The sequence below is a fragment of the Pyxicephalus adspersus genome, chromosome 1 (genome assembly GCF_032062135.1).
Source record: "Pyxicephalus adspersus chromosome 1, UCB_Pads_2.0, whole genome shotgun sequence".
Classification (NCBI taxonomy): domain Eukaryota; kingdom Metazoa; phylum Chordata; class Amphibia; order Anura; family Pyxicephalidae; genus Pyxicephalus; species Pyxicephalus adspersus.
Window position 1 is genome coordinate 138157030 of NC_092858.1, and position 14336 is coordinate 138171365.

Consider the following 14336-nt stretch of genomic DNA (forward strand, 5'->3'; position numbering starts at 1 on the left):
AAAATCACAGGCTGGTACTTTTTGGACAAATTAAGGGACAAAAATATGGACAATTAACTTAGAGACTTAATATTACAAGAAGAGAAGCCTGAAGACACAATAATACAAGAAGAGAAGCCTGAACAATGTAAGCTATCTTGTTCTAAACTACTGAGCTTTTAGAACTGGTTTATTCCTGCTTTAAAACAAATTCAAATAAAGGGTAAATTCTAAAATGCAAACTACACATGAGAATCGATCATATTTTATACCATGGACGATCAATGAACGACTGTACACACGATAGATGGTCAACGATCGTCGTCCAATCCGATCCGCCGGTCTGGTCGTTCATTTCCAACGACTATCCTCGTTCGTCGGCGTCGTTGGTTACTCTTTTTACGAACGATTTTTGCCCAATCGATCATTCGTCGTTCGTTCGTCGTTCATTTCCAACGATAAAAGTTGGAAGTGTGTATGCAGCTTTATACTCTTAGGAGAAACAATGTACTGGTAATTTTTAGGCTATTTCACACTTAGGTCGCCTCCTACTGGGAATACATTCATCGCAACTGATGTGACCAAACTGTAATATAAAGTCAGTACACACTAAAAGATTTCCTTTACACCCAGAAAACCTCCATCCATATGTCAGCAAACTACAGACCTGACAGTGGTGACATTTTCTAAATCTGCTTTTAATCAAACAAAAAAAAAACCTTCAAATTAAATTGTGTAGTAAACTAGATTATATGTGAAGTGTTCCCAATGCATGGGTGTATGGAAATAAAAGCTATTATAAAGATTTCAAGCTTTATTTAGCTATTTAAACACACTGGTATTATTATGAACACTGTACTACTACATTATGTGACTTGAAAGGGCTATTCTACAACATCTCTGATTTTGAACTCTTATCAGGATGCAAAAAAAATATACCTAAAATATGTAACATTTCAAACATAACAATGCACACATTAAGCTCCTAATTTTCCATTCTGTTTCAGCACTAACCCTCAGCACTTGCTCTAAGTTCTCCAGCTTGCTGTGCAGGCGATGATTCTCCTTAAGGGCAGAATCTCGTTGTTCAGTCGCCTCAGATAAATCTCTCTTCAAGTCAGCATTTTCTGCTCCAACCTACAAAAACAGATTTATCATCACCGGGACTGGCACAATAATGCCATACACTGTACTAACACACACATGGAATGGTGCCTACCTTGGCTGCCCTCTTCACTGTGCTGCAGAGCCTTGAATTTTCTTCCACAAGGCGTTCATTTTCGCTTTGCACCTCTTGAAGTCTGATTTCCTGTTCCCCCAAAAAAACACAGTTAAATAATGCATTTCCACTAGAATACATTACCTTGATATAAATGAAAAATTAAAAAAACTGTAGTACTGGGTAGAAGTTAAAAAACAAAAAACAAAAAAAGTAGTAAGTTGACACTAGACAATTTTTTTCCATTTCACATCTCAGTTAAGTTCAGGCAAAACCTATGTCTTCCAGTTTTGTATAGATTGAGGAAGAGTTAGAACCCCATCTTCCTGGAGTCTTTATACCCAAAATGCCTCAACCTGTAAGTGAGATCGCCTCAGAGCCTGTTTGGAAAAGCACAGAGGTAAGAACTATGAACTGGAGCTAAAGGAGATACTCCGAGGAATGCGGTGTCAGCACACTTAAATAATGTGTGGAGCAATGCATACATCAGGATGAATGCTGGAATGCCCCTAAATTTTGCTTTCACTAATGATACCACTGCTATGTCAGTGCTGCTCCACAGGCTTCACATCAGCCTGCTCCTACTGTACCTAATGAATCTGCAACTGCACAGGTACCATTGTATATTGTAACTTCACAGATCACCTGATGTGTGCAGTATGCATTAAGGTTTAAATTTACACTCCTCTCCTACACAACCTTGCCATACTCTTTTTTTCCCACTGCACTTACGGTCTACTAACAAAACCTACTCACTTCTCCACTGTACACAGTCCTCTGCCAATTCCTCGGACACGCCATGTTCTTCTTCTGAATTCTTACCCATCCATACTCTACTACAATTAGATTCTACAACTATTACTTGCTTCCCCACTGTCCACACTCCTATCCTCCTGTACTGCGCTACAGTGTTGATTCATCTGTTTGATCATGTGTATGTTTTTTTGACCAAAGTAAAAAAATGATCCTGTACCATCCAGTTCTAGGAGTTCCATTAAACTGGGAGACAGAGTCAGGTGGATGACATTATTTTTTCAGCTTCAAATATACAATAAACCCAAGATGAAGATGCAGAAACAATTCACCCATTTGTTCATACTGCTTCTTCGTCTTGGCATCATGTTCCTTATCTGCACATTTGCGTGCATTAGTCTTGGTTGCCAGCTAGTGCTGTCCCTCATCTTTCAGTGTTTGTATACAGAGGATTAAAAGTCCAACAAAGTCAAATTCAAATACAAAATTTTTTTCTTAAACAATTACAACATTTATTGTGGTTTAACATCTGTCATAAATTCTGTGTTAAATTTGTTTTGACAGTTTTTGCCAGTCTGTAGTAGGTGGTTGAAAGATGTAATTGTAGGCTATGAAGAGGTACATGGTACTTCAACCATTACAACAAGTTATAAACCAGTTTAGCCACTTTCCAGCGTACCCAAACACATGTGCCCCATACACAATTAATTTTCCTTCTTGCTTCTATAGCCCTAGAGTCAAGACCGTTAGGAAGATATCCTCAATATGAAACCTACTGTAGTTTATGCAGTAAAAAGGTTTTTCCGCTTGACACTTCGATTATGTTGCCCTAAGAATATGTTAATCGTGGTTGTGTTTGGTAGCAGAACCCTCCACAGAGATATGATACATCTCTGAGTTTACCAATGTATGTAAGAAAAGCTTCTGCCCATTTTATTTATTAGAGGAGTTACTCATGTATGTCCCCTGCATCCCCAGGTTCTAATTCCACTACTTAACAGGTAACTTATTTCTGTATATCTGGGCTGTCTAAGATATACTGATAACAAATCTGTAGATCAAATATAGAAAATGATGTTTCCTGCTAGACACTGAGAATAGTCCGACACAATCCTTTTAGCAATGTTCTTATGCTAGTCCAGAACTGAAAGTATTGGGTTCTGGAATAATTCCTCATAAATAAATAAATATATTCACTTTTTTTTTTTTCATTGAAAAAGTCAGAAATCCATTGCACACTTTCTTCATGTCTTTTCATACAGGGTGGTTTAAATTTAGTGGTAGGTAGGGCCAAGCATAGGATCTGACACGATTACTGATGTTCCAGGAAACAGCAAACATTACTCATGAATATGTAATTTTACAGTTTATATGCAATTTTACATACTTAGGGGGCAGACATATTGCACTAGACTGACTGAAGATTTGAATTATGCATTTTAATAAATGATTCAATTCAATAAAGGTAAAATAGTAAAAGTTTGTGCACCTTAAATTACCACAATGACATTACCTAAAGATACACAGAAGATGAAAGAGTTGTATCTTCAAGGATGCAGCAACATGTTTAAAAGTGACACACAAACATATACCTGGTATATGGTACGTTTTGGAAAACAAACGGTTTTAAATATTATCACTACATTTTGGTTAGGTGATTACCTATCCTTCATTGAGATCTTTAGTGTGGCTAATGACTCACTGCTGATTATTTTCCCACTTGAAACCCTTCCTTCCGGTTTTGCATTTTTAGTGATGTTACTTGTAATTAAGAAAACATTTGGAAAACATCCTAAAATTAAAAACAACAAATGTGTTTTTTATTTATTTTTAATGTTCTTTCTATAATATTAGTAATGTGCCTTGCCTTTTCAGATGTATCCGATTCTGCCTGACTTTTTAACTAAACTGGTATTTCATATGTGTTTGTCTGCATTATTTTGTTCTTTCCCTAAATACTAAACAATATCCCAACGGAACAAGAAGGAACCAGCCTACAAATAAGAACCTGCATGTAAGAATTAAGCTTTAAAAGCCAAAAACTCCTCTTTTTTGACTGCCACAAGACATCTCTCACACTAATTAAATATTTGCTTTCAAATGCAGATGTGCTATAGAGTGAAGGTGGCATCAAAATCAAGATCTAAGAGCAGACTGGGATAAGTTTTTAGCACAGAAAATAAATCCTGTCACACATGCATTCTTAATGATTAAAAGCCTACCACAAAAAAAGATGAAATGACACATTCAGTTCATTAATCAATGTGTAAAAACAAAACTTCAAGCTGTCCTCTTAAACTTTAGAGTACAATAGCTACACCATTAAAATTGCGATCAGACAGGAATTGTATTGCAGAAGGGACAGGTAATGCAGTTGAGAATTTCTCATATTGACCCTAGGCAAAGCCTAACAAGTAGAAAATGATTAGCTTCATAAGGAACATTTTTGGTATCACAACTCTTCCTCTTCCACCCCCAGATGTCCCATGTTTTATATGGATGACTTACAAACAACAAAGACACATTTTGTGTCCACATCAAATACAAATCAGGGACGGTATACTTGGAAATTCAGTCAACCTGCTCCAAGCTTTAATGTAAGTGAAGTACAGCTGAGTGGTAAACAGAGAGTTCAATTTTTTCTGTTAGAAGAATTCTAATCCAGTATAGTTATGACACAAAGAAGGCTATAATATGCAATTTCTGTGAATTTATGGAAACATTCAAGCAGATGACGTAATTGGCATAACAACAGCTGACAAACAATGTTTTTCCCCTGACAATCAGCAGCCAAAAAGAATGCAGTCAGTGAGTGAGTTTCTTACCAATTCTTCACATCTTTTTTGCTTCTTCTTTACGTCTTGCTCTAATATTTCACATTCTTTCCGTTTTCTTCGCAGTTCAAGTTCCTAAAAAAAAACAAAGAAGAAGCAAACTTAAATTCATGTGTATATGTATGTGCACAAGTCTAAGCAGCATTGTGCTATTTTTTTTTTTTTCTTGTAGAATTTAAGATGAGGAAGCAAAGTTCAATATGTAACAAAAATTGCATTACACAATACACTTCCAAATACTAAGCAACAACATATATTTTTCTTTATTTAATGCGAACACAAAAACATAAAGAAAAAAACACTTCTGTTTAAAATATTAAGACATCAAACTAATATTACATTCTGTTGTGTCTAATAAACTTGCTAAGCAAATTCACCTTTAGGGTTTTTGCAGTTATTTATCCCAACTATAGAATTGAATGAGGGTTTCCCTATATTAAGGTAAAATATGCCCTCTGATTAACAAGAGCTGTAGTGCTATTCAATCAATACTTTGAAACCACAAAGAAACTCAAGGGGAGGTTTAGCAGCAAAAACAAATCAATGAAGTTCATTACTAATTTAAACTCTGGTTATGTTGTTTATCTTGTGGCCCATTTAAATGATGATGATGAATGGTTATTCTTTGCCTTTGTATTTATATTCTGTTTAACACTGAAACAAACATCAAGCAAAAGCTGACCTTTCAGATCATTCATCTCCTGTCAGAAAACCAGACCCCCATTGAGGAGGCACACTGGATGCTGACCATGAAGTTGTTCTATAAGCAATAATAAAACTAGCCCTATAAAGAAAGGTCAATTGGCTTTACTCCATGGTGTAGAGCTATTTCTCAAAAACAAACTAGTAAGTAAGTTAATCATGCCACTGCGTCTTCAGAGAAGTTCACACTCAAAGTGATGTGAAAGATAAATGCCCTAGGTTAGTTAGAGGGTAACATGTGGAGATCAAATGGTCACCCAATATTGCTGTACTACAATCAAATATCACTCTATTCCTATGACATTTTTCAGGCCCTATCTAGATTTTTTTTTTTTTAATCCCATATATCACAAGGAAATCCTTGCCTGCTGTAGTAACAAGACATGCACACACATTACACAATCTTCTGTTCCTGCACTAATAGACAAATAACAGTTAACATCTATTTCATCTATTGTAAATGATTATGGGCAGTTATTCTAAACTTTGCATGTAACCCAGAAGAAAAAAAATAAAAGAGTTAACACAGATTGTAAACAGGGATGTGAGGGGAACTTATATAAACTTTTCTTATGAATTAATACTTTCAAAAGCAAACTATATCTCATATTAGGCAAAACAGAAATCTCAAAAATGATTCTTCCAGAGGTTACTAGGGGTTTCTGGAGGTGTGGATGATTGGCCTCCTGTTTGATGATGCCTGTATAGTTCTGGTTTCCCCACTTACTCCCACATAAACTGGTTTTAGCAGGGGCTCCACCGGGGTAAAAATGATGTTTTAGGTAAAAATGAAGAAATAAAGTTACAGAACTGACAGTGACATGTGTTACTTAATAATTAATGTTCTCTGGTTTATAAATTGTAATGTGTTAAGTGCATTGCTTAGGCATCCCATTCAAATCAGCTACCAGCACATCGGAAAAAAAAAAAAAAAAAAAAAGAATCCAGCATGCACTATTTTTATGTAACAAAGTACAATAGTGTGTTGGCAGTTTGCATTTTGGTAACACACATCTATAAGGGTAGAAATCATGATGTAAGTTTCTCTGCTTTTAGATTAACTTACCAGGTTTGTAAAGATGACCTTGCAAGTTTTTGAAGCATTCTGAAGATATGCTACCTTTATAGACTGAAAACCCCACATACACATCCACCTTCTGTCTATGGGCAGCTTTATTTCACAAACTGAGGTAAATTTATTATTTAATGTATTAAGTTTTATACAAAAGGAGTACAAATACAAAACAGCTAAAGATAAAGGCCAACCTCATTCCCACCTAGGGTTGGGAACAAGTACACACCAAGTACTGGAAAGTATACTGCGATGAAGAAAAAAAAATGTATTTTCAAGGCTGTGCCACATTTCACAAAAAAAATGTATCAAATAAAAGATGTTACATGTCGTTAATTAGCTTCTAAAGAACATGCTGTCTGGATTTCTTTAGCTTCAGCATAACATGGTAGGAGCATGCTGCAAGTAAAGCAGAAACACCTGATCTGCATGCATGCTTGTTCCAGGCTCAGACAATACAGAAACAATTGGTCAGTAAAGCCATAAGGGATCCTGCATTTGCAATATGAAAAAATAGTTGTGATAACATTATAGGTAATTCCTTATCAAGTCACAAATTTGATTTTAAGCTACTGTAAACATTTTACCAGAGGAGTCAAGATAGATGGTTGAACCTGCAGTGGTGTAATAACTGTGAGCCCTTAAAGCGGAAGTACCACATTGAAGAATACACAATCAGGTAATTATCTTAGAAAGGGACACAGCGGGTTCCTTGTGCAGTAATCCCTCCTACCTGCTTGGTGGCTCTGGGTATCTGGAAAAAGCTGAGCTGCACATGTGTGGTGTCAGCTTGGAGTCCCAGGATAAGCAGCAATCCCAGCTCCCCCTGCGTGTACCGGGAATGTATGAACTCCCATGCGCCTGCATGGCAGTAACGTCATCCTAGCCAATCAAGATGGCTGAAGATCAACTACAGGAAGAGAAGGAAGAAGGGGCATTGCCCTGCGAGGGAATAGTGACAGGTGAGTAACCCCGGATTAGTTCTGCTTTATTGCTGCTACAGTAAGTGGCCCACATTTCAATTAGAGCAGAGCATGAAAACATACTGTATCTAGATCAGGATTTTTTCCTTCAATACAATACTGCCACTGGCTTTAGTTTCTGTTGAAGAATTGGCACCTGCCAAGCCGTTTACCACACCGTAAAACAAGCATGTGTATGGACACTGGTCATGTCTGTCTGGAGATAGAGAAAACAAGTAATTTGAAAAACAAAGCGCTGAGATTCACAGCCAATGTACCCTAGATAGCAGTGAAAACCTGACGGGTTCTAACTCTTCACCACAAAAATGAAAAGAGAAATGCAATGAATGTTAGCTCTACCTCATGGTTATGTTTTTGTTTTTTTACATTTAGGTCCATTTTAAGTGAAGGGCTGCTATCTGGCAACTGTCAAAATGACTTTAAATCGTAAGGATTATCCTCTGCTAAAGAAACACCAGAATCTGTAGGAGTGAACACTGCTTCTTTAAAATGTTTCCTAAAATGTAACTGTAAATGTAAAATGTGTATGTTGTAACAAACAAATTTGCAAGCAGACCTTTATTGGAGAAGGGACAGATTAGATTCCTTTTGCAATAAATCAAACACCTGCCTGTTCACAAATTTCTCCCCCCAAAAAAAAACTCACTGAGCCTCTCGTTGCGGGTGCCAGTATCTTTACCTAGTCATGAAATGATGTAACTCCCTTGAATTATACACTAGCTGAGTATGCACAAGTTTTTATTGTATTGCATTTAGTTTTATTGTAATATTACACATTGACTGTGTAGCCCAATTTGTCCAACCACAAAAATCAATGGATCTGTAGAAAGCAACACAGAAGACTTTATTTTTTTTTTTTTTTGCAAATACACATTAATACATGCCAAGTACATGAACTACCAGGTTTTGTAAGCATCACTTTGTTTTTTCTTTTTATATTGAATAAAAAAGTTTTATTTCCTAAACTGTTAGTGTGCGCTCTGCTTTTTTTTTTTTCTAATTTCCTAATCCTATGTGCAGCAGCAAGATGAGTGGTCCTGAGATATTTCAAGTGCAAGTGGACCAATATGCTTGTGTCCAAGCCTGTTAAATGTGCAAATGACCATTTTAAGGCTACGTACACACGTAGGATAATGGTCAGTGGAAATAAAACAAATGACAAATTAGGACACAGAGAACTATGTTTTATATGTATAAATTAAATAGTATGACATTCAAATACGAGGGGGTGCTGAGAAGTTCCTGGCTTTGACCCCTTCCAGATGAAAATAAAAAAAAAGTGGTTGCCGAAATGTTTGAACAGGGATCAGAAGAAGGAATGAGTTGAAGCATCCAAAGCCGTTTTGGCCCATTTTGAAGCTGCACAGGAATTTTTGGCTAGGTTAGTGACAGGATGAAACCTGGCTCCACATCTATGATCCTGAAACCAAGGACCAGTTAAAGGAATGGCGCTAAAGCGGGTCCCTGTGGCCGAAGAATTTCCAAACCCAGAAATTGTTCAAAAAAGTAATGGCGTTCGTTTTCTGGCTCAGGGCAGTATCACCGAACCGTATTATGCTAACACCCTGGGTTTCCAATTGGTCCACCATCCCCCCTACTCACCTGACCTGGACCCTTCGGACTATTATCTGTTCCCGAATTTGAAGAAACACCTGAAGGGGCAACGTTATAAGGACATTTCTGACGTCAAAGATGCTCCTGAGATCTGGTTTGCAACCCAACCAAAGAACTTTTATTTGAAAGATGTAAAAGCTGCAACTACGCTGTACCAAGTCCATCAGTCTCAGGGGGGAATATGTTGAATAAATGTGTTATTTCATAACTCTGGCTCTCTTCTTTCTGGACAAAGCCAGGAACTTCTCAACACCCCCTAGTAGACACAACAAAGTCAGAGACAGACACAGAGGGAGACAAAATATTGAATATCTTGTGTACTGGTGTGTTGTAACAACATTTGTTTGTCAAATACAGTATGTGCAGAACTGCACACGATCTGTAAACGTATGTATACAAGCTGGATAGCAACAAATCATCACATGAACAGATCTGCTCAAATGGTCGTTTGTTACAAGCCAGACTCCAAAGTCATCGCTGGTCTGATGCTAGACAGAGTTTTATTCAACAAACATTGAATGATCTTGTTGTTTATCCTTCATTTCCAACCACTTTTATCTGACGTGTGTATGCAGTCTTAGAAGGGTTTGTGACAGCTCTGGAGGCCCATGTTTCTTACCTTTCCCTCTGTCAGTCTACACAGGGCCTAAAATTTCTGGGAGCATGGAATGATGCTTTCCCAGCACATCTTGCTGTTTCATCCTCCCAAGTCACTGCTGGGTCTATTGTGATGCAAGAACAGAGAATAAAACCACAGAATGCAGCAAGAAGCATGGGCATTTAGAACTCCTGAAAGGGTCAAACCGTGAATGGACTGATGGAAGTAGCAGTACTAGACATAGTGAGGGTAGAAAACAGAGATTACAATGAACTTTTAAATAATAATCATTACTTTTATTGGGACTAACAGTATTAAAATCTATATTAAAATAAATCAATTATCGTTATTTCAATTAAGTACATATATGCTCTTCCACTATGCATGTATGTCTCAATTAAACATAAAAAGCGAGAAAGGTAGCTTTAAGCTACAAGGGCTCCATGGTATGTGTAGGATTTTATAAGATTATTGTGTAGTAGGAAAAAAAAAAAGAAAATCATTTAGTAAAGCGACATTTCAGGAGAAATTTATTGACACTCATGAGATCACAAATCCCTGAATGAAGAGTGGGGATTTTAGGTCACGAGTGTCAATAAATTGCTCCTAAAATGTTAATTGACTTGGGGATTTTTAAGTCTGGTGGGTGTGTAACTCCCAGAGAGAGGGATGAAAAGAAAAGTTGTATAAGTTTGTGTGCAGGAGAACAGAGCAGTGTTGCAGCGTGTTACTGCCCATATGTGAGATGGTGCAACCTGCATTGAAATTAGGGTAATGTAATGATGTGATCCAAGTGCATGAAAACAGGAGCATGGAAACAGGCACCTAAAAATATTTAAGCTAAAGAATAATTAAGCGAAATCATCTTTTTTAAATAGGACTGTACATAGATTACAGTTAGGTTTTACCCTGCAGTTCACATTTTTTATATATCAGCAGATCTGTTCTTGCAGGTAAGGGCTGTGGGAGAGGAGAGGCCAATAATGTCACTTCCGGTAGGAAGTCGTTGTCACTGCTGTGAGTTACTGCAAAGGGTCAATGATTGCAGCTCATCAAAGTATAACTGCAGCTTGTAGTTTGCAGTGTGGCATTGGAATATGGTTGGTTAGAATTAGCCCTTTATGCCCATGCTTTTGAAACTCAATAATGGCCACTGATTTAAAATAAATGATTATAAAGCTCTCAATTTCAAAACAATGTGCTGCATTTCTGAAAAGGGTCAGGTTCTGTTCTACTTGCAGTAGGGCTGCTTTACAGCACCTTAATGTACATATTTTATCCCACAGAACTGCATAAACCCAGCCTTAGGCTCTGCTAATTTAGTTTAGAAAAAACATTTGTATTTACAATACATTTAGGATTCACATTCAGTTTAGGGGGCCTAAACACACGTTGGCATCATTACGTTTTGGAGTACTGCACTTGTTACTTAAGTGCAAGTTAATACACATTTTCAAAAAGCATGCATTTTGGATGTCATCCCAACATGCTTTGTTTATATAAGGTTCATCATTGGCAGCTAACTCAGAATTAAAGGGCTACATTAACATTTGAAAGTTAACGCAAAGTGCAAAAATTGGCAAAGTGAGAATTAGCCCCGTATATGACCTGGACAGATCTCATAAAAACTTACAATGCAAATCATTCTCAAATATTTGTGTGCTTTAAGTAAGGAAATACAAATATAATGCACATCTCAGGAATTAATCAAATAATTTGGCAGAATACTTGGATATAGGAGAGGCAGTCATTTGGTCATCTTATTTACCAACTGAAAACATACACAGCTGAAATGTCTAATTTATAACTGTGTAATCTTGTGCCAGGTGACCTGTGCTGCCCACAAGCATGGCAGGCCTTGGGTCACTTTATGCAAACATTGTGATCTACTCACATACCCACGTAAAAGACCATATGTTAATAAGACTTTAGATCCATACCTAAATTACAGTAAATTACTTGTGCAAAAAAAAAAAAAAAAAAAATCTCTTCTTGCTTACTGCCAGCACTCCACCCATATTTTCTATAAGGAAAACATAAAGTGACATATTACAGTTAAAAAAAAAAAAGCTTGCAGGCTAACAATCTGTATTTTTTTTCCTTGAAGTTATTACAGATTGTAAGCCTTGGTGATTAAAACCAGTCTAACGTAAATGGTTTCAGTTTAAGATACCAAGAAAAGCGTTTAGTTCAGCCACAATTGCACAACTATCATCATCTCAGCCATAACTGTGTTATACTGTGCTGCAGAAGTAAATACAAATGGTAGCCACTGTACCTGTAAGTCTGGTGTTTTGCAATTTGATGCCGGCAATTCAGCAATGAGTAGAGAGCTGTGCCCTACCTGCTACAGTAGCCCAATCCTCAATGCTACCACAGCAACCAAAAGGATTAAGAGGATCAGACCACTAGATAAACAGGGGAGAAGAGAGAATGAGAGCCTTCTAAATACCAGAAAATTATTCTCCTACTGTCAAGAGTTTTTTACTTTGTCTCTCATGCATATACTAGTCTCTAAATTCACAGTGATATCCACAAGATCTTTGCAATGTATTTCATAGTAACATCTGCTGTGTTTCCATCTGTAATGGAACAAGCTTAAATCCCTAAAGGCTGTCCTTAGCAGGTGTCATGACTGACAGCACACAAAATCCTCTTCTGTACTATCCAGCATCTATGGGGGGAAAGAGCAAATAGCAATACACAGATCATTTAAAAAAAAAAAAAAATCACACAGCCCTAAAACAGAAGTGCACCCAACTAGAGTTATGTTTAATAACAAATCTATAGGTAAACAAATCACAGTTACATGATTTGCACAGTTACATGGTGTACTAATTGCTGCATGTCCTAAATATTTTCTAATCACCAGAACCCCTTTTTTGCTGCTTGGGGGGCAGTGACTACACACCTATAAGTGTGCTCTGATAAACACAAATTTAGAGTTGTTAAATGGTAGCCAAATGGCTACTAAATGTATAATATTCTTGAGGAGTACTACTCCATTAGCTAAATAAAAAAACAATACTAAGGTAATGTAAACAATGTAAGAAAAAATAAACTTCACATACATTTTTAATAAATACATTTTGTGTATTGCCCGGAGTTAAACGCATTTAAAGCAGCCGGGGAGTACCATTTTTAATTATGTCAATGTGCAGTATGAAGCGAATTTCCACACCTAGAAGATTTTTGGATATAAGCTGACAAGTGTACAATTTGGTGGGCAGCACTCACAGGGTGGGGAAGCAGATAAATAGATAAAGAAAATCTTAATGGATAGTTTTCCTTTAAAAATACACAAAGCTACACAGCTATAGCACACTATCACCACAACAAAAATTAAAATCCACTTTTAGGTAAGGAGAAACATTTCAGTATAGAAGAGGAATATTACTCTAATCATTTCTTAAGCCAAAGAAATTAGTCACTATTTATGTGCCATTTGTAAAATGTAAGAACAGTTTATAAATGTGAAATTCAATTTCTTCCCTGTTTCTATATGAGGTTTAAATAAAATACTGACCTACTGCAGGTACAAGTAAGAGAATGTTATTCTAGAACAGCTTTCAACTCTCAACCTTTAAGAAATGGACTTTCTGCTTCACCTAAGAGACTCTGGCTTGGCTGGCTGAATACTAAAAAAATAAATTACAAACTGGTGAGGCCTTCTTCGATTCCCCTTGAGGCTTAAAGCTTTTTTCCAGGTTTTAAAAAATTGTCACTCATTTTTCAGGAAGATTGGGAGACCATCCATATCCATGGCTTGCCATACGTGTCCTGATCTTTGTTCACAAAAAATGGATTGCACCATTCACTACAATTACCTACAACATAAAGCTCGCCCAATCATTAAAGTGGGGGGAAAAAACTGTTTAAAAATATAAAACACAAAGATGCCCTTACATGCAGTCCAGCGATAGTGTGAATTCTTCTAAATCTTTTTCCCTCCACTTCATTCCCATGCTGCCAGTACTAGGAGGATCCTCCTCTGTTTAGACAACAATATTCAGCATCCTAAAGCGGGAGGCATTACCACCACTGAAAGGCCAAGAGAACATCCCCCCCCCCCACTACATACAAAGCTCAATGAATGCTAATGTACAGAGCAGGGAGCATTTTTATTGACTGACAGTTGTAGAGGTTGGGGTGTCACTCCTCTGTAAATGGTGTACAAATGAATGCCCAAACACTATCTGTCCTGGCTTGCACCGATCCTGTCATTTCCACTGCATTAGAACAGAAGAGGCAGACAGAAAAGCCCAATAAACCAGGAGCGCATATTTACACTTTGAAATTCACTATGGAGGCTCTCAGCCGTGCAGTAATCCTAACAAGTATAGAAAGATCTACCCCAACACAGACAGCAATGGACTATGAACCTAATATAATGAAAATATACCGTGTTTATTCGAGTATAACGCGCACCCCTAATTTTCGATTAAACATCGGTATAAAATTTTGTCTAACGGGTACCAGTATATCAATTAAAATATGAAGAACACGGTACGCAAAACACTGAATTAACGGGATACAAAAGCAATGCTTACCGTAACGTGTGGGCGAGGAAATGAAGCGGCAA

The 14336-nt window shown here is 37.1% G+C and overlaps 1 protein-coding gene across 1 annotated transcript in view; it reads right to left on the reverse strand.

Annotated features, from left to right (window-relative positions):
- TSPOAP1 (TSPO associated protein 1) overlaps window positions 1-14336 on the reverse strand; it is a gene marked incomplete in the record, with an annotated part of 80026 nt that overhangs the window by 28093 nt on the left and 37597 nt on the right. Inside the window, 3 exon segments of the mRNA XM_072415641.1 lie at window positions 994-1116; window positions 1199-1288; window positions 4777-4860. Coding sequence (XP_072271742.1) covers window positions 994-1116; window positions 1199-1288; window positions 4777-4860 — 297 coding nt within the window.